General features: G+C 38.9%; 1 protein-coding gene across 1 annotated transcript; it reads left to right on the top strand.

The window, feature by feature from the left end:
* Window positions 1–5,518: 5,518 nt before the first annotated feature.
* LOC147150333 (uncharacterized) lies at window positions 5,519–19,601 on the top strand. Its single transcript, XM_086026173.1, has 4 exons — window positions 5,519–5,586; window positions 9,751–10,731; window positions 14,367–14,537; window positions 16,303–19,601. The coding sequence occupies exons 2-4, from the start codon at window positions 9,771–9,773 to the stop codon at window positions 16,422–16,424; spliced, it is 1,254 nt and encodes a 417-aa protein (XP_085882299.1). The 5' UTR covers window positions 5,519–5,586; window positions 9,751–9,770; the 3' UTR covers window positions 16,425–19,601.
* Window positions 19,602–22,296: the final 2,695 nt, after the last annotated feature.

Raw genomic sequence — 22,296 nt, 5'->3', positions numbered from 1 at the left:
AATTTGCTGCAGTATGTGAGGGCCACAGATTTAATATGACAAAATCGGCCAAAAATAATTAGTGTTACTTACAAATATTCACATCGCAATAATACAGTATAACTTCAAATAAAAATAACAGAAATCTATAAATTCAGATTTGGCTAACGTTGAATTTCAAATATCACACACATCCCATCAAACAAGCTTGCAACATTGAATCACATGTATTAATCAAAATCACTTGCTCAATCCTAGCGCAATTTATCCTGTTTTGGGTTTTGAACTATGATAAACTTGAACGAACACAATCCAAAATGAAATAGTGACGAGGCTTTTCTGTGTGTGTAAGGAGTAGAAAGTGCAGATAGTTGCGTAAAAATCTAGGGAGTAGAGTACAAAGTAGGCTGAAAAATAACAATTTCAAGTATAGATATCCAAAATTCCAACTTAAGTAAGGTAAGAAAGTAGTTTTCACACCTCTGGTTATGTTGAACAGTCAATAGATAAAGAAAACTTCTCCTTCATTTGCTTGTAAAGAATAGTCATTGTTATTGCCTTGAATTGTAGGCTACTGTGATCGAGCTGTTTCCATGCACTCTGGAGTCCCTGAGAGTCTCTGTGCAATAAAGCAACACCTGCCCAAACACTTGACATTTTAACAGCATAAAGTAGGACAAATGCACAGTATCCCAAAATATTTATCAAGTGTGAGGGACACAGCTATTCATATTTGGACAGATTCTCCCATGTGCTCAAGTCAGAAAAGACAAAGAGCTACAGATAGGCAGCCAGCAAAAGTTGGCCCTGTTTTTGTTCTGGGCGCAAGTCTAGTGCAAAGCATAGTCTAATTGTGCGCATGGGAGGTGTTTTCTTTCTTTTGTTTTTTGGTAGCTTTTCGCCGGTATTTATGGAATATTTGCAGTGATTATTTGCAAACAGTGGATGATGATCAGCAAACAGTTGATGGTGATTAGTCAAAGTGGTTTGTAAACAGGCTTATATGATCAATTTATATGCTCAACTGAACAAACATAGTCAAGAGCACGGGTATCCATACTTTTACAACAAGGGATACATACAGAAAAATCTGAGGATGCAGGTGAAATTTATAGTATATTCTTCACTTCTCCGTATATTCGTATACCTCAACTTTATTAATGACTCAAAATGAACAATCCAGCCATAATATATTCAGAACTAAAATGGGACGACACTGCGGCAAGCCCCATGTTTTATATAGGAGTGTGTTACATGACGATTGCTATGTGTATACAGTATGTTTCATAAATTGAAGTTGATAGAGTGTAGCAAACGGTCATCATTTATACTATTTACACTATTGAATTGTTTTTAAAGAGGGAGTCGACCCAAACATTTTTTTCCATAATATATTCTGTGCAGGCCCGCTAGTCAAAATATGGCATTCTGATTAATATTGCGTTTGTGGAATATGAGTTTTAAGCAGCAAAATCTACGCCTTTTTAGCCATCTCAGGGGGCGGCCATTTTGTCACTTCTGTCGACTGGAAATGCCATCACAGTGTCTCAGGGCTCAGATAACGACCAATCATGGCTCAGCTTCAGAAAACAGGTGAGCTGTGATCCTGAGCCCTGGGTGTCTGTGATGTCATTTTCAGTCGACAGAAGTGACAAATGGCTAAAAATGGGTGGATTAACTCTTATTCCACAAACATGTATCAGAATGCCTTGTGTTCTTTAATAAGGTTAATAAATCAATATAGTTACATTTTGGTGTTTTTTTTGTGTTTTTTTTAAAGAATTGACAAGTAAATAATGTGAGTCACAAAACTCACCCACTGTTGGGTTTTGGACTGCCTGGGATATACTGTCGAACTGCACACATGGTTTGAGCAACAGCCTGGCAATGCCAAGCACCTACTGAGCAGCCACCATCTGGAGTTATTGACATTGATAGTGTGTTCGAGATGTGCTGTTTGAACACGATGTTGTGAAAGCAGGAAGACAATAGACGTCTGCCGGTCCATCAGAGGAAAGATTTTAATAGGAAGCAGGAGAGTGAAAATCAGTGGGAGACGGTGGTTTTACTAAACAGTCAAATCATCACAGCAGCTACTTTTAACACGAATTCTCGGTTGCTGCAGATAAAAGTTTTTTTAAACGAGGACAGACATATTTTATATGTTGAGTCTGAAACAGACATCCATCCATCCATTATCCATACCGCTTATCCTCACAAGGGTCGCGTGGCGTGCTGGAGCCTAACCCAGCTGTCTTCGGGCAGTAGACGGGGGACACCCTGAATTGGTTGCCAGCCAATCGCAGGGCACACAGAGACAATCAAACATCCACACTCACATTCACACCTAGGGGCAATTTAGGGAGTCCAATCAACTTACCATGCATGTTTTTGGAATGTGGGAGGAAACCGGAGTACCCGGAGAAAACCCACGCAGGCACGGGGAGAACATGCAAACTCCACACAGGGAGGCCGGAGCCGGGATCGAACCCACGGCCTCTGAACTGTGAGGCGGACGTGCTAACCAGTCGACCACCTCCCCTGAAACACACAGTTTTTCTTTTTTCCAAGAGTTAGTAACCTAACCATGTTTTCCTCCTAAATGCAGGAGAATGGTAACAGTAATTAAGGAAGATTTACACTTCATGTGGACTTGAATGCAATAAATGTTCACATGAATGTAAAATTTGATACTAAAAATTTAAACAAAGGCTCTCAAACTTGCTTTCATTGCATGCGATTTATAGTTGTCCTCCAGGGCCAGTCGTAACACTACATCTACTGAGAATTAATGTATAATCTCATGAAATTATTACATACTTGCCCCATGCAGATCATTATTCATTTCAATTAATCTAGTTTTAAAATCATAAAACAAGACAAAAAGTAAAGAGACATCCAATACACCCTCATTGTAAACATGTTAATATGTTATTGCATTTAATAGTATCCAGTTATTAGTGAAGAAATGTTCAGGTTTGTGGCCAAAACTTAAAGAAGAAGTCAACCCAAACATATTTCTTTTCCAAAATATGTTCTATGCGGGCCCACTAGTTAAAACACGGCATTCTGATTAATATTGTTTTGTGGAATATGAATTAAGCAGCAAAATCCACCCCTTTTTAGCTACTTTAGGGGGCGACCATTTTGTCACATCTGTCGACTGAAAATGACATCACAACTGCTCAGGGCTCAGGTAATGACTAATCATGGCTCAGTTTCAGAAAACAGGTTAGCTGTGATTGGTCGTTACTTGATCCCTGAGCAGTTTTAATGTAATTTGAGTCGACAGAAGTGACAAAATGGCCGCCCCCAGAGATGGCTAAAACCAGGTGGATTAACTCTTATTCCACAAACGCAATGTTTATCAGAATACCTTATTTCAGCTAGTGGGCCTGCTTAGAACATATTCTTGAAAAGTATGTGTTTTGGTTGCCTTTCACTTTAAAGAAAAATGCATTTATCAAAATAAATATTGTATCAGTTATTACTGCATGAATAGCTTGAACGAGTGTGCTCTGCACATCTTAAAAACAAAATAATATAAAAAGGTTGAACACCTTTTGTTACTGCCTCCCCCAAGTCAAGCCCAATATTGAGGTGAGATAGTAAAGGTGATGCATAGTGTTGAGTATATCAGTGGTAACAGAGAGTATCTTTTTATTAGCAAACTGGAATAATATCTACATAGTAGCCTATTGACTAATTCGAGAGCCTGAATTTTGAAATGCTTTAAAATACTAAAATATTTCAAATATTTCATATTCGACATCATGGGTGGCTTGCTTTTATTTTCTATTTATGATGCAAAGTTAATCCTTTAAATTTCGCTGTACATTTTAGTTTCACACCACGCAGAGAATGCCATGCAAGCAGAAATGGCAGAGTGGTTGGTTGGGCAAATGGTGAGTAGTGACTGTGGTCCTGATCAGCGTGTGGCGCTACGTTGCCCCGTGGCACCTTACTAGTAGTCAGGGTAGACTAGCAGCTCTCCAACAACTTGTTGCAATTTGCTTTGTCCGCAAAATGATTCAATTGACCTCATTGTATCCATAGTCACCAAAAGTGCGTTTGTTGTTTACATGGAAGTGGCTTGAGTGCTGGCATGACTGCCTTGAGACAGGAACCTCAACCAGCTCCTATGCATCTCCTCAACATGCATGGAAAAGTGCTGTGCTTTCTCATGAAGCAGGAATTGGTCAGGCGGTTCTAGCGGGCAGGGGCAGAGTACCCACTTACCTCTGTGGCAGGCCACATTCATCATTGCCATTAGTGTTATCACAAGATGACTTGATATATTGTGATGATGTGGAGTGGCACTACATTTAGACAATTCATTAATAACATGAAGAAACAATTACAGTGAAGCAATTTAGACAATAGGGCCTGTGTGTGTGTGTGTGTGTGTATGGGCGCACACGTGTACTGTGGTCATCTGACAAAACCTTTGGCCCCAGCCATGCTGAAACCCGTTTGATTTAGACAGAACTGACACCATGCTTCACAGTTTGTACAACGTTCATTTTTTTTAGGTGGTAGATTTGGCCACCTGGCCTTACGTTTGACATGTGAACTACCTCAGTAGAACTCCATGCGAAGACTTCCTGTGATGTATTTATTTATGCGCAAAACGTTGAAGCTGTAAATGACCAAAATATGGTTTAACCCACATCTGCTGCCTCATTGACTTTCATTCAAAGATCAGGGTGGCAGAGGTTGCATGTTTGTCCTGTTGTGATTGTGCTTGACCTCATCATATCATATTTCACATTTCATGCAGGCGGCTCCGCCCAAGGAGTGGTTTCTTTGTTTGTGAATGTATTATGTGTAGTTGTGCCACAAGGAAAACAGTAATACATCACACAATGGCATATGAGCTGTTGTTTTTTGAGCTGTTCATTTCCAAATAAGAAGAGGAAAATACAAGAAATACAACCGACTTCTTTTTCACAACAGAACAGCATCCTTGTGAGCCAACTCATCCACTCGTCTCAAGCACTGGAATCTCATTTCAACCACATCATGACGCAGTTAACATAACTGAAACAACAACAATTACGGTTCATTTGGCACTCGGCGGCTGAGATCGCAAAGTTACGCGTCACTTGGTCGACTGATATACATCGCACACAAAAGTGTAAGGATGGAACCTGAGCTCGTCAGGCACATTTGTGTTGCTATGACGACAGCAGCCGCTTCCACTGTCTCAATGGGGGACGGCGGGGTGGCGGGGAGCATGTAAGACTCGGGAGACCTGTACCCAGAAGCCCCACCCACAGGGGGGTAAATCACAAAGGCATCACTTGGAAACAGGAAAGAGATACAACCAAGTTCTTTAAATATAAACTTGACATTTAACAGTTCTGTCACCCGTTTTAAGCTATCTGGGTCCACGTATTTATCTATGTCTATAATGGTAGTTATGCACAGGATTCAGTTGCGGGTGTGTCGCTATTGTTGAGAGGCGTAGGAGCAGGTTTAGCAGGTTGTTCCCTGCGTGAATGCTCCCTCCTCCCACAGGGTGACTGTTGAATCATACGGGCTGATCACTCAGTGAAGATAATTGTTGCTCGAGCACCTGTTCCCCTCTGAGAGCCTGAGAATAAGGTAAGGATTTACTGGGGAAGGTTTGATTTGTCTCATTGTCCAGCAAAGTACAAGCTAAATGTCAAAGTGTAAGATCAATGGACACATGTCTTATACATATCTTGTGCTGTAAGATCTGAGTCAATATTTCAAAGAGGAACAAAAACAAGCCACGGCAACAGAATTTCAAACATCCTCACATAGAGACATTTGAGAATTGTACAGTACATCAACGTAGAATAGAAAAGTTGTGCACAGTGTGGGCTTTATCTGACAGTTTCTTTTTTTGGGGGGGGGGATTTGCAACCTAAGGTGTAATGTTTTGATGTGCGCTGAGCAGCATGGCAAGGTACAAACTAAAGCTACAATCAAAACACTGCAAACATATTAAGAATAGAGAAATGAGGCAAAGGAATTATTCACAAGTACAAATACATTTGAATCAAACTCTATCAAATTGAGCAGTTTCATTTTTATGTCGGCAAAAATTATTTATGACTTGGTGAACTGACTTACATGTTACACGTTATATTGAATTTTGTGAACGTGGATTCATAAGAGAGAAAAAATGATCAAAGGGCAGCACAATGAAGAGTGATTGGAATGTCTGCCTCACATTTATGAGGTTGTGGGCTCGAATCTTGGCTCAGACCTTTCTGTGTGCCGTTTGCATGGCTTCCTCATGCCACCAAGTTTATGATGATTAGGTTTTGGATTTTTCAGTAAAGTTAGATTTTATTGCATTTTGAGTTTTGTCTTTAATTATTTATTTTCAAAAAATGCTTCATTTTAGTTGAGTTTTTAATCTTTTTTTTTTTTTTTTTTAACACGTAGTATTTTTGGAGTGCAAGACAAAAAAATAAGTCACAATAGGCATCCTCTAACAAAAACTCAACAGAAGATACCAGTTAACAGATGAACAACCACCCACAAATCAAATCCAGGTAAACAGTCCACAGACTTTGAAGTGCAACAAGTACAGTGCATAGAATTGATTCTAAGGTTAGATTAGATGTATCACAATGTACAGTAAAACTATTTACGAGATACATATTGTAGTATGGGATTAATATATTTTTTTAAATTACCGGTATTTGTTGAACTAAAAAATAGAGGAGTAGTATGTGAGTCATCAGGTGGGAGTGAGTGCTTAGAGGGAGCCAAATTTAGGGGTTGCCCAATGACGTCGCTTCTAGGCAACACACAGTAAATAAACTAGCAATTCCCAAATGGCTGTCCAACCTTCCTTCTTCTGCACAACCGTAATAGAGAAATAAATACATATAATATCAATCTGGAAAGATGAAAATGTCTTTTTTTTGGGCTACAATAATATTTAGTTTTGTTAGTTTCATCAACATAAAATGTAGTACCTGTTAGTAATTTAAAAAAAACAACCAAACAACGACAAAGTGTTTTTTCAATTTTAGTTCTATATTTTTTTTCTTAACTATAATAATGTTCTCTCCCACAGTCCATGTTAGGTTAATTGCAAACGCTAAACTGCCCGTGGGTGTCAATGTAAGTGTGAATGTCGTCTATTATGTGCCCTTTAGATTAATTAGCAACCAGTTCAGGGTGTACCTAGCCTCTTGATCAAAGTCAGCAGGGATAGGCAGCAGCTTTTCCACAACCTTAATGAAGACAAGCACTACAGATAATAGTTACAGTAGATGATCACATAAAAGATCAAGCACAAACACACAACCACACAATGTCACCTACCTCCCTATGGTCCCGACAGAAGGCCGGTCCCATTGAGACCAGCTTGACATGAGTTACCTGTGAATTGCACTGTATCACAACATAGACCTGTTTGATTGTGATACCTTCCATACAGTTTTCAGGGAACTATATTGTTGCTGACAGTTAGTAAATGTAGAACAATAGCTGGCAGCGTTGTCTTTTTAAGATGTAGAGCCTCCAAAGCAGGATATGTTGCCACAAATCAAGGAAGTTGTTGTATTGTGTTATATTAGGAAGCGAGGATGAGTGCAAAACAAAGCGAGGATGAGTGAAAAACAATGTGTGTATTGCTTTTACTTTTACTTGCTTTCACTTTTTTTTTTCAAGAATATATTCTATGCAAGCTCACTAGTTGAAACAGGGCATTCTGATAAATATTGCATTTGTGGAGTAAATGTTAATCCACTCGTTTTTAGCCATCTCCGGGGGCGGCCATTTTGTCTTCTGTTGACTGAAAATGACATCACGACTGCTCACAACGATTCAGAAAACAGGTCAGCCATGATTGGTCATTGTGAGCAGTTGTGATGTCATTTTCAGTCGACAGAAGACAAAATGGCTGCCCCGAGATGGCTAAAAACGAGTGCATTTTGCTGCTTAATTTATATTCCACAAGCGCAGTCGTCGTTGGCCAATAGGCGCAGGCGCAGCACAAGCAAACTTGTGTAAAAACAACCAAACAGTGTTGTATAGCTTCCGGTCCCACAGACCGCAATGACTTTGTCCCATATTGTTTTTAATTTCACCAGTCACCACGCTGTGTGTTGTCTGTTGTCAGGAAAATTTCTGACTGCTTCACCATGACTACACATCTGCTTACAATTCCCTATCTATCTGTATTAGACTCCAGGGGTAGCACTTTAAAAGGAAAACCTATATTTTTTTAGGTTAGATTTGAAATATATCTTTGTTGACACCAGTCCTGAAACTTTTCTGAAACATCTTGCAGATGTCCTGCAATAGGGTTGCAGGTTTTACAGCAGCAAAGTGGGCAGTAGCAGCACACAAGAAAAAGTAAATCCCACCTCCCACATTTAAAAACTTCCTACATTTTCCAATTTAACTACAATGAGTGTCAATGTACTGTCTGTACAAAAACATACAGTACATTAAATAGACAATAATTCTACAATTATTAAACTGCACTATGATATTATCCACCCATACTACACATATAGTGTATACATACATTACATGGATATAATAAAGGTACACACATACTGTATATAAAATTACCAGTACATATGAGAGACAGTACACCAATCAGAAAACCCAGAAATTCAATATTGCCAGATTTGCTTGCCCAAACCTCCAACCTGTGTTGCTGCGTGCACAGCATTTCATGTGACTGTTTACACACTAATATGATCAACGGAACAGTAAGTAAATAAGTACTGTAAGTAATAAAGCAGAGTTGGGCATTTTACTAAAAATTCGTTTATCGCCTACCGCCTACAGCTGGGGTACCCTTCCGCCGTCGTCTATCCGCCTTTTTGTCCGCACGGGAAAAATAGTAATCGCCTATAGGCCGGTCCGCCTATGAATTCTAATCTCCTTTTAGCACCTTTATATACCTTGAAGGACCTTGCGCCTCGCCGCATTTAAAGGAGATGCATTTAGTCCATTTAAAGGAGATGCATTTAGACCGGCCCTCAGTCTCCTGACATAGGGAAAATGTCACTGCCTCTCGCCTGTTTCCTCACTCAAATCTGTCCCCCAAACAACAACTCAATCTAATAATATCACTGTTACAGAAACCTCGCCGCGGCCGGACTAAATGCTTCTCCTGTAAGCACCTTTAAGGACCCTTTTGGACCTGTATGTACCTTTAAGGACCTTACACCTCACCACATTCAACGGAGACGCATTTAGTCCGGCCCTCAGTCTCGTAATATAGGGAAAACGTCACTTCTTCTCACCTGTTCCCTCACTCAAATCTGTCCACCAAACAACAAAAACTCACTCTAACAATACTACTGTTACAGAAAGCTCGCCTCACCGCGAAAATAGATGAATACATAGACAGAAAAAATGGGCTTCCGACTATGCTTAGTCCGACTATTTTTTTAAGTTTCTTGTTTATCGTTTATCGCCTACGAAATGGGTGTCCGTCATAGACGGATAGACGGTCCGGTCCGTCACATAGCAGGAATGCCCAGCTCTGTAATTAAGTAAGCGAGTAAATAAGTGAGCACGCAAGTCAGTAAGTAAGTAATTAAGTGAGTCAGTTAGCAAGCAAGCAAGTATGTAAGTGAGTAAGTGAGTAAATCTCACTCTAAGTCGCAAGCCTGAATTCCATGACAACCAAATGACAATGTCTTGAGATATGTGTGATTTTGGATAATGGCACTTAATTCTTTTTCTAAAGTTTAAAGCAGCCGCAGATTTGTCTAATGGATTCATTTTTTATTAATAGAAATGATCTATTTTGTGTTCTAGGGGGATACCATAAGGACGAAATGGAACACTATTTTATTATCACAATAAACCTGCTGCTATTTGTTCACACTTTTGACTTGGTATCACTCCAAAATGCAACAGACTCTCCAGCGCACACATTTAATAAAGACTGGTTGCGTCAGCCTCAACTTGTTGCTGAAGAGGAAGGAGAAAATGGGCAGGAAGGTGATGTGTCTGGTATGGAAACAAGCAGCAATTTCAGCAGTCTAGTATATAATGAAGAGAATAATGTGGGAAGTCTTGAGCAGAGTGAAAACGAAGCATCAGATGACCTGGGTGTTGCCATAACTACCAAGCCTCCCACTTCCCCGAATGCCTCAACAGAGCAACCTGAACTGTTGGCTAGGGAAACCAATGCCATGAACACAGAATCGAAACAAAGCAACATCACAGAAACTGAGGAGTTTATTAATTCAACCACACCTCCTGCGATCCAGGACACAGAATCGAAACAAAGCAACATCACAGAAACTGAGGAGTTTATTAATTCAACCACACCTCCTGCAATCGAGGACACAGAATCGAAACAAAGTAACATCACAGAAACTGAGGAGTTTATTAATTCAACCACACCTCTTGCGATCTCGGATGCTAATCCGCTTGATCAAAACTCAACCATATTACCGTTTTTCTCCAATCGCACCGATATAGGCAACACCACCACCTTGGCACCAAAGATTCATGATTTCAATGAAAACACAACAACAAACACAACAACAACAATCACCACCACCAACACAACAGCATTAGGGAATGAAGCAGAATCAACCAACGCAACAGAATCTAAAAACGCAAATGTGACGACCACAGCAGCTACAGAGATGAACGCAACATCTGCAACATCCTCACCACCAAATCCGTTGTCTTCCGAACCCACCAATGTGACAACCGTTGCTCCTGAAACACTTGAAGGCAACTTGACGGATAAACAGGCATCTTCAGGGAGCAGCCCAGACAGAGGTAGAGTTGCATTTTGTGCTGTCCAAGTTTTGTTGAACCCAGAATTTTTTGTTATGAACCACACACAAACTTTGCCTGAGATCATCGCTAAAAACAGACTTAAAATATTAATATGATAGTAAATTGAAAAAAACAAAAGAAATAAAGAAGCATATGTGCGTGTGTGAACATCGTTTATATATTGTGTTCGTAGCATCAATATTATATTGTAAGGCCTAGCTAGACCAATCCAACGTTGGCCAACTGTGACCGACCCAAAATAGCACTGATGAAAAATTGTGGCCCCCTCCGGTATTAACAATAAGTAGCCCATCCCTGATGTAAGTGTATCAGACTAAAGCAGAAATAGGGGAACTTAACAGTGATATTATCCTTGGAAGATCATTTTTATGTTATGTGTTTGACAGTAACTCTAAACTCATTGTTTAAAGGCATACAGTAGATATCACTGTTGCTTATTTGGTTGCTTTATTTTGTTCACCTTCTCACTAACCTACATTAACGTAGGTTTCCACAGGCTGAGGACAAACATCCCTTCTTTCGAAAAGAAAAAGCTTGGGGTTGGGTTTCAGCTGCCTACTTTGCCTGAAGGGTCCTTTTATAACTCCTTACTCTACAGGAACAATGATACACTGTTTTAGTGGGAAAAAAAAAAAATGAACAAAAGAGCTGGAGTTCAAAGATACCTGCTCAGCATTTAAACAGGTGTGTAAGATGAGTTAAAATTATATTTGTAGATATAACTGACAGTGAAATTAAATTTTAAAAAGTACAATAATCATTCATCCATCCATTATCTGTACCGCTTATCCTCACGAGGTGACGGCCGTGCTGGAGCCTATCCCAGCTGCCTTCGGGCAATAGGCGCTGCGCACTCAGAATTGGTCACCAGCCAGTCGCAGGGCATGCGATAATCATATTAAACAATATTTTGTTGTTGTTGAATTTTGACATACAATTTCTTGAATGCAATTCAAATGTGTGCATTTGAAATTAAAACCAATTGCTTATCAACAGGGTATCATGAAGTGCATGAAAGAGGAAAAAGTGAATACATGAATAAAAACATTTCATAAATCCCTTTCAGTTTAAGCAGTTGTAGTTCCTTCGCCTTGACTTTCTTCGTCTGGGTTTTGACTCTACTCTCTGTCGTCTGTTTACCTGCCTTTCACACAGAAAGCCTGTGTATTTTTTGTGTATATATGGTATGTATTGACCCAAAAGGCTCAGAGAAAAGCAACATAAAAGTTTCTGCTTTTTGAATTCCAAGTGCCAACGAATAGTGCTGGATACATATAGAAAGGCATCTTGGTGGACCTGCTTTGGAAGGTCTTCATGACATGTCAGCTGGTAAAAACATCCCAGTATAGACCACACTTTTATGCAATGCAGTAAAGCAGTAATGTTTAGGAAATCTGAGCTCCGGTCACAAGTTACATCACAAAAGAGTCTTAAAGGGCTTTACAAGCCCACAGGTTACAAAGATCAATGACATCCACTGGTCTAAACCCCCAATCAGGGCAAGGAATAATTCTGAGAAAACTCAGTGGGGAAAAAAAAAAAGAAAGAAATCTTGAGAAGAAATCAAGCTGTTGATTTTCCCTTCAGTAGTAACCTGGTTAGATTGGATTAGAAATGAGCTCATCAAATTTCACTGTTAGGAAATCAAGGTTGATATTCCGTTCGCTGCATGCTTAAATGCACGGTCAATCTTAATGTGTCATGTCATGGCATCTAATTACCCCTAGTGTAATGCAGGTGTGTGGAAATGGTGCTAGGTGTAACTAAGTACCCAGGTTAAAAATCATATGCTCATGTTACGGACATACATTTAGCGACACTTCTCTGTATAAAAATTGCTGTTACCAGTGTTATCTTTACCACAACCTCCCATTTATTAAAATTTCCCCATTGCTGTGGGCGTGGCCAGGCCCAAGAGTGGCCTCACGTAGCTCCATCTCTGCCTAACCACAGGGTTTCACGAAAAAACTTTTGCTGATAGAAAAGAAACAATGCTAATGAAAACAGTAATTTCATGAGACCATTTTCAAAATCCATTTACCCTGGTGATCGGTGAAATAATTTATATTATTGTCAGCACAATAATTTATATTAAAATGGTGTGAGAAAATTCCAATAATAGAAAAAAAAATCAGATTTGGCTCACCTTTTTAGTAAGCCTATTAAAAATTCATATTTGCTTTATGTATTATATCTTATTGGTTGCCCTGTATTTTTTAAATTTCCAATTAATTAATTAAATTAATTGGAAATGCATTATAATTTTTTATATACATATATATATATATATATATATATATATATATATATATATATATATATATATATATATATATATAAATAAATGAATAAATAAAATGAATAAAAAAAAAATAATAAAAAAGTATTACAAAAAGAAAGTGTGTATATATATATATATATATATACACACTTTCTTTTTGTAATACTCAAACTCAAAATTTTATATTTTTTCAGCACAAATTTGATGATACACATATTGAACAACTCAATGTGCATTGCTTCATCTCAGAACTTGTTTATCATGTCATTTTTTTGTACTGAAACTCTTATTGGGTTTTAGACATGACATATAGAGTATTTGAATGGTAACTTTAAACACAATACATAATGTGCAAAATGTATTTTTATGTAATTTCCTGGGGATGCAAATGGCACCAATTTGGTTGAATGGCCCATATAAGCATTGCCATATAGGGATTTCTCAGTTTGATTTAATGGTCAACAATACATTTACATCGTTATTTAAAGGCTTGCGCAGGCTAAAATGAATAGCCCACACAGCTCCGTACGCTGGGTACGACTTCTCTCATCTACAAACCATGCTATTGATTTATGACCTCGTTAAATGCAACTGTGTGGGGAACAAGCTTGCTTGTCACCAAATAATTTACAGTCGTTAAACTTCCATTTGAAGTTACGTCCAAGGACGTGTCACAATTGTTAACCTGTCCGCCGCGCTTTTCAGCTGGCTCAACTCTTTCACGTTGCCGTTTTGCGAGGAGGCAGGCTTCTTTATATCAGGCAAGGTAGACTTCTTTACGGAATATCCTTTTGGCTTGCCTCTCGCCTCAAACAAGCTATGAACTAAGACAAACTCACCGCCCTGTCTCAGCATCACTCGCTGCTGTCCGCAGCGGAAGAGAGTGACATATCTGTTGGGTGTGTGCATCACACAAACAAAGCAGGAAAAAAAAAAAATCGACACACTACGGTGTTATTCAATACTATTTGGCCACATTTGAAATATGCAAACAAATTGGTTGGTAACTCCGGGCATACCTGTGAAATTGTACACTTTTGCCGTAATTTGTACAGGTGGAAACACGTTTTCAAACATGCACGCCGTACATCGCTGATTTCCCTTCACGTGACAGCAGCCTTTCCAAAATATTGTGTCGTGTAAAATTATATACAGATATTTAAGGGCAAATAACAACTTTCATAAAATTAAGTACACCCCAGGGTTGACAGGGATGCTCTAAGGGTCTGTCACTGGAAAATATTCAAAGCATGTTTCTGCCAAAATTAAAGTATTCTATATAATCCTTTTGCTTCCCTCCTTCTAACCCATAATTTCTTATTTCATTATGAAGGTTTATCGTCCGAGACTAGCAAGAACAAGCGGAATGAAGCGTGGGGGGCTGTTTTAGGGACAGCTGTGGTCGTGTCCATAGTGGGACTGGTGGCATACATCGTCTTGAAAAGAAGACACCTCAAAGACTTCTCACATAGGAAACTGGTTGAGGAGTTCCACTCTGACCCAGGTAAGACAACAAAATATCATAAATCCTTTAAAGATCCCAAAAGGGGAAATTCAGGTGTCACACAAACACACATTAATGCACAGAAAGGAACAGTTATATACAGTACAATAACTTTTTAGAGTTTTTGTAGTATAGTGTTATGATATTTTTTATTTATCGCCGCATATTAAACAAAACAAAACAAACAACAGAGCAGCGGATAAAGCCAGGCATCGAGCCTGCTGTTGTGCAGTCTGATGATGGTGGCCGTAAAGTACCTATGTTGGTTGCTCGTAACGTTATCTCACGCACACACACACACATACACACGCACACCTGTAATGAGCTCACAACAGCATGTAAAATCAGAGCATGTACCATGGCAATTAGCAATACATCAAATCATTGCCGTGTACTTAAGCAAGAAATGTCACTTGGTTGCTAGAATTACATGCTTAACCTTCCTGTTAAGGTCTAAAATGAACTGTGGGGCCAGAATAGAAAAGAAAATATCATGGTGTGCCATTAAATCTGTATAGTACGTAAACACAATTTCTAAGTTTCATTTCTCCGGGTACAAGCATCACAAAGAAACCTAATATGAGGCTTTTGAGGTGTTTTTATTAAGAGCACTTCAATCATTTGTAAGATCTAATATTCACTAAACAAACCATCATCTATACTTTAAGAGTATTTTTTTTTTACAGTGATTACAGATTAATTACAAATACTCCATATAAATGATGTTATTGGCAAGTGAACAGTAGATTAAAGGGTCAAGAATATATATATATATATATTTTTTTTCTTTTTTAAGGAAAATTAAGAACTGCAGACACCCTTTATTTTCATCTGACCATAAATTGTTCTATTGTCGCGTCTGTAACGTAAAGAAGACATTAGTCTCTAAATGTTTTATCTTGAAAATATAGTCAGCAATATATAGCACAACCTCACTTTGGTGGTAAAATAATGGATGATCTCCACAAGTCACAACCATAGAAGTTGAAATATAGCTGATTGTAAAGGAGGACATGCTGTACATGTCAAAGTGGACAGTAAGTCACTAGTTATAAAAGAAGAATGGAATGTCGCTACACTGGAAAATGAGACACGTAGGGGTTTATTTGCATAGACAGCACATTGCCGCAAATGCCGGTGGACACTGATTTTGTGTGAGCCAATTTGTCAGACCGGTCTCCGCCAAGCTGGGCGTGCCAGCGCAGCATAGCGAGTATTGTTGGATACACCAATTCAGACCACATCTATTTGACAGTTGGTCTAACGTCTTTTGAATGCATGTCAGACATTATTCCTTTAAGTATTTATGCAACATCATTCACTTTCCAGTACAGTACAGTTCTACAGTAATCCTCCCTCACAATTTTTTTTCCATCACTAGTCATCAAAGTTAAGATTAAATGTATATTCGACTGTTTGTTTACCTTTTGGCATCAACAGTACTTAACTCCATTGTACACACACTGACTTCAAATTGAGAGGCTCCCCTGCATGAAGAATATTTTCCTCCATCAGCTTCTTTTAAACTTGATTGTCCTGTCTTTGGAGTGCTATTTATTGTTTCATCTTTTTGTAGAGGCCTTTATTTATAGTTGTAAATACTAGGTATAACATAGTAAATATCAATATTGTGAACAGTCCAATCGGCATAGGAATTATACAAAAGGACTTTATGGTCAGTATTAGTATACTAGTGTTTGAATATCAATTCTTAATAGTTTTATAGTACAAATTTAAACTCTTTATGTCAATGTTCATTTTCTAGTTCTGAGATTGGACAACAGTGAACCTTTGGAGATGAATTTCGACCGTTCAGCTTATTACAACTCAGGACTACAAGGAGACAACATTCAAATGGCCAACATTCCGAGGCGCCAGACAAAGTAGCAGGACCCCACGGACCACTCACCTCTCTTGGGAAAAACATTGACAGGGAGTTTGGTGAATAACACTGCCAAATTAACTTTTTCTTGGAGACATTTAAGGTCAACTGTATGCCACCATGAACTCTACTTGAGTGGGAATCTCAATGTTTTTTTCACACCCTCCTTTACCCTATCACGTGAAAACGTGATTAAAAAAAAACATCTCTCTCTCTCTCTCTCTCTCTCTCTCTCTCTCTCTCTCTCTCTCTCTCTCTCTCTCTCTCTCTCTCTCTCTCTCTATATATATATATATATATATATATATATATATATATATATATATATATATATATATATATATATATATATATGTATAAATACAGTACATACATGGGATTGGGATTGGCCTGTTTTCCATCTCTTCCTGTTGCAACACGCCTGATTCAAATGGTCAGATAATCAGCAAGGTCTGCAGAAGCTGGATAACGATCCTGATCATTTGAATCAGGTGTGTGTTGCAGCAGGGAGAGATGGAAAACAGGCAGGACGCCGGCCCTCGAGGAACAGGATTGAAGACCCCTGTTCTAGATTCTTAAAAGACAGAAATATATGTTGTGGGCAGTGAATGAGTTTTAGTCACCAAACATTACTTGTCATTTATACCTGTTGCCAAAGGTAAAATACTTTAATAAATGAAACCATAATACTGCCTTCTCTGGGTGCCCCAGCTTCTTCCCAAATAATTGATGAATCTAAATTGTCCATAGGTTTAAATGAGATTGTGAATGGTTGTTCATCTATGTGTGCCCTGCGATAAACTGTCCAGTGTGTACCTTGCCTCTCGCCCAAAGTCATCTGGGAGAAGCCCCAACTCAACTGTATAGAAAATGCGTGAATGGATAAAAAATGTTAGGACTATTTTTCCATTTGAATATTATATTTAAACCCTAATTCCACTGACGTTGGGGCATTGTGTGTAAACTGACGATGGTTTTCTGAAGTGTTCCTGAGCCCACATGGCAATATCCTTTTCACAAAGATGCCAGTTTTTCTTCATTGGTGTCTATCTTCAGTTGGTGTTTATAACTATGCCCGAACAATACAACATTGCTGCTTTTACAAAATAGAATGAGAAGCCCATGCCAACAATCATGTTATGCACATTAGAGTTGACTTGCTGAGGGCAATAGGTCGAAAAAGTTGCCCTTTCAGTTGCTGGTAGCCACCGTCACACTCCAAGACCAAGAATGGCAATCAAAGAAAACAATAAGTAACTGTTTTATTCACAGACTGAGGTTTTGGTATTCCATCAAGTTATATATTTGGTTATATGATAGCTGCAGCAATAATCGTCTTAGACTTCCTAAATTCTATGACCTCTATGTGTCCAAACAGAGATTACTTTTTTTATACAGTGATGTGGTGCACCTCAGAGAGTTCACGGCATTCACTTACAGCATACCAAGCAGCGATTGTGAAATGCACAGTAGTTTCCAACTTGTTTCACTGTCATTGTTATTCTTCTCATGAGCTTTCTTTGACTTTGAGTGACAACCTTCAGCAGCTATCTCTAATCTCAATATATTTTGTGATACGTGGGGAGAATAATGGCTATTTGTTTTGTAGCTTTCTGATAGCCAGTGGAAGAATATTTTATAATAGCAAATACAAAATAAAAGCATATTGTGGCATTCTCACAATTTTTTTGTAAACTAGACTAGCACTCAATGGTATGATTTTTATTTTTATGCACCACAGCTTTTGTTTAGAAGAGCGAACAATAACTCAAGAGATATTTCACCTTTTTTGGAGTTAAATCCATTGGTGGCAGGTCAGCTTTGTTCTAATTCAACTTTGTTCTAAAATCTGACGTCGATCAATCAAAGAAGCACTTTGATGGGTGCAGAACCATTAAAAAAAATACTGCTGTGCACCGCATACAATTGATTGATTGAGGTTTTTGATTCTTGTTTGTTATCTGTCTTTATGTTCCCACCCTTAATACATGTACATTTTCAATTTTCATGTTTTGTAAATTTTTACCCCCAGCTGTGACTATACGGTATATGTTGTTTGTGTAATTTGCATTTATTTATTTTCCTTATCCAAATCCAGAACTGTGGGTCAAAATAAACTATTCTCACACCAAATTAGGCTGATGCAGTTCTAAATATGCCTTACAAACAGAGCAGTCCAGTTGTGGTTGGTTCAATGCCCTGAAAATGAAATGATCTGAATGAAAGAGAATATCCAAAAGCAAGGACTGTGCGTTTTTCTTTGCTATAGCATAAGGAAAGAATTAACAAATTCTCCATATTTGTTTAAACAAAAGATCAACAAAAGTCATTCGTGTTTGACTTTGGAAGTTCCACACTCCATAAATAGACGATTACCTAGACGGGAAAAAAAATGGGCTTCCGACTATGCTTAGTCCGACTATTTTTTAAAGCTTCCTGTCTATTTTTTATCGCCTACAAAATGGGCGTCCGGTCCGCCTATCCGCTCAGTTTTGGTAAAAAGACTCAGCTAACTGACTTTGTGCGCCTCCATTGCTTGCTTAGTTGTATTATCACATGTTCCATGCAATCAGGAACTGTTACATACAATCCAATACATTTTCAATTGGCAAGTTTATTTTGATCCACACAGCACCTTAGCAGTTTGGGATGAACACATTTGGCAGGATGCTGAAATCAATTAAATGGCACCACATCCCTGCTCGGAAATGTTCATATTACATTTGAGGGTTTGGACAGGTTCATTTTCTCCTCCAACTGAGTCAAATCAATTGGAATGGAATTAAATGATTACTATCTAAATTGAGGTTATGTCAAACATTTGAATAGCTAAATTCAATTTCAGTCATTTTGAAAACACTCAGTAAATGAGTTTAAAGAGACACTTGATTGGGCTGAACATCAACACTTATATAATAGGTCTGTATGAAAAAATTATGTCAGCACTGAAATTCACCCCCTAAAAGAATCTGTAGTGATTTATGGGCTTTTTTGTGATGACTAAAGCTGCAAATTGGCCCGCCGACTTTTGGGGTGTGGATTTTTTTTGTTCTCCATCTCAGGCTGTCAACGTCATCGCAGGGAGGCTTGATCTGTGTTGTTCCTTGTTTTGGTTTGTCACATTCTGTTGTCACCTAGTGTCTGAACGTGATTAATTGTCACTAAAATTCATTTGCACATTCCTACTCTTGCAAACGCTTTGTTATTTTCCCATAGCAGCCAAGCAGGCATGGCTGTTGGCTCCCGCGGCTAGTCGAAATGAAATTAACTTTCGATTGCTAACAGTCAAAGTTAGCAGGAGATCTTACGTGAGGGTTCGTGTCTCGGGCGAGCTGCCCGCTCGAGTAGGAGTTAGCTCCACAATCATTTTGTGATGTTTTCAGAGGTTGAAGTGGGCCTAAGTAGAGATGTAGAGATATATCGGGGCCGATTGATCCCCGTTATTTTGACAATATTAGCGATGTTATTTACAACGACTTTGAATGACAAAATGTAATCCGTCCCTATCGTGACGTCTCACAAGGCATGGAGGGAGGGGAGGGGTGTGGTCAAATTGCTCATTAATTGTAGGCGTTCCTGAACACGTTAGTTTTGTACTGATTCCTCCAAAACAAATTGATAAAAGTTAAAATGCAAGCTAATATCATTTTCCTGATAAAAAAAAAAAGGTTATTGAAAAATAGACCGTGTCGGCTCTCTGATCCCTTTAACATCAACAACCAATGTTATTGTTTATAGATTATTTTTAGAACAATAATTATAGTCAACAGTACAGTGGAGTCTTTTTGAGTTTAACTTGCATATCTATTTACATTTGCTATATTTTCAAGCATAAAGATGTATATAAATAATTACATGCTTCTTATGTTGCTGGCATAAAACCACACGTTAAATTAGAAATGAAACAGTCAGTCTGCGTTCTCTTTCTCTCTCTCTCTCTCTCTCATCGCCAACATTTGTGGGTTCAACGGTTTTCAACCAATGACTGTATAAATAACAACTCGCTCTAATATACAGGGCTGGGCAGTCCATCCCAGGTGTGGAACGGTCCATTCCTATGTCCCGGACGGACGCCCATTTTTGGGACGGGGGGCGACAAGTTATAAAAAAGGGACGGACAAAGCAAGGGCGGAGGTGTATTTTAGTCCAGACCAATAACCGTCCCTCATGCGTGTGACGTGGTGGTTCAGTTCAATCTACTCTGCTCCACTAGTTACCCAACTGCGCAGGAGATTTTACAACAGGAGATACAGCACAAGCTCTACTAGTACGACAAGTGATGAGACCCAGTAGTGCGAGCAGTGTCTCCTTACACTCATACAACGTGTGCTGGCAAGCTGTTTGTCAAACCGTTAAACCAGAAGTGGGTACCCATAAGGTAAGCGGATTTGAATAGTAAATTAGCCAGCTAATGAGCTTTAAATAAACCTCTGCCGTTAGTGTCCCTCCCGTGGCGTCATGCACGGACACTTTTTTTTTGGTGGGTGGGGGTGGACGTAAGGATGAAACCGCTTTAAAAGGACGAGGATGGACGTTGTCATAGGACGATAATTTTTATGAATAAGGACGGGGGGACCCTTGTGATGATGAGCGGTATCGATGATGGATGGATGGAGGACGGAGGGACGAGGATGGAAGAATACCTAGGTCGTGGACGGACCGGCAAAAAAGGGTCAAGTGCTTAGCTCTGCTTATATGTTTTACATTCTGCACTCTTCATTCGTTATATCCTTTTTCTGGGCCACACTCGACGCACGAGACTGCCTCGCAAGGGACAGGCGTGTGGTGCGTACCAGTGCACACTGAGTAATGTAGTGTAGTCATAAGAGAGAGCCTGTGAAGTCCCAATATGCTATAAAATGTCCTGGTACGCTAGAGGCTAAAACTGAGAAGTGCTGATGCCCTGTACTGGTACGTACCGGCCCACTTAAAGCACTGGTCTTGATTATATAACAAAAAACAAAAAAACAAAACAATCGTTCAGCCGTTATATTGTCATATTCTTATTATTTAATAAAACCCTTGCTACAGGTGCCTGGGATTAACATGCAGAAAAAAAATGCTGCACAAAATTAGGAAGTTACTCCTCAAATGAAGTCATTGATTCCCAAAACTCCTCTGAAAAGAAAACAAATATTTTGAGCCTTATAAATAAAACCAAACTATACGATTATTATGTACACATGTCAAGTAATTAATCAGAGTTATCAATATCCACAATAACTGTTGATTACATGATTGAACGCAGCCCAGTTGGACAAACAGACTATTTTCTTACAAGAAGCAAAGTGTTAATGTATTAAAGCAAATTTATTCCAACGATCTGCTCCGTAGTTTGAGAACGTTGAGAACTGTGGCATCATCGATGGAGAATTTATGTGAATGTATTATTCCAAAAGTAGCTCAACCAACACACCATTTGTGCATGTGTAAATAGGCTTATGCTCTTGCCATGCATATTAAAAATGCCCACGCTTCAGACAAGTTTGACAACGAAGGCACAGGTGGGTTGCATTTAAAAGTGACATATCACAGGAAGGTGTTATAAAGAGTGAGAAATGAGGCCATTCATCAGGTTAACGTTCTCTTTGTTAATGCACCACTAAACGTTGCTTTCCGCAGCCTAAACAGTTCATCATTTAGCTCTCCGAGGGCCTATAGCAGTACACTATGTCACTGATCTTTCCGAGCTAGTGCTGCAGTCAGGTCACTGAGGTGGATGTGAAAGGTCAGTATCCTCCTGGCAGTCGAGAAAGATAAACAATCGTGGTACAAAAGGTTTCGAAATATATATGACCAGGAGGGAAATTCGCATTGGCAGACATTGAAGACCAAAAATGTCTCTAGTAAACTGGGTTGCAGCTTGTAGAGCAGAAC

The sequence above is a fragment of the Filicampus tigris genome, chromosome 3, assembly GCF_054856515.1.
Source record: "Filicampus tigris isolate MCC_2025a chromosome 3, RoL_Ftig_1.0, whole genome shotgun sequence".
In the NCBI taxonomy this organism is placed as follows: Eukaryota; Metazoa; Chordata; class Actinopteri; order Syngnathiformes; family Syngnathidae; genus Filicampus; species Filicampus tigris.
The sequence above is the reverse complement of the archived record's forward strand: the minus strand, read 5'-3'. Positions and strand labels throughout refer to the sequence as shown.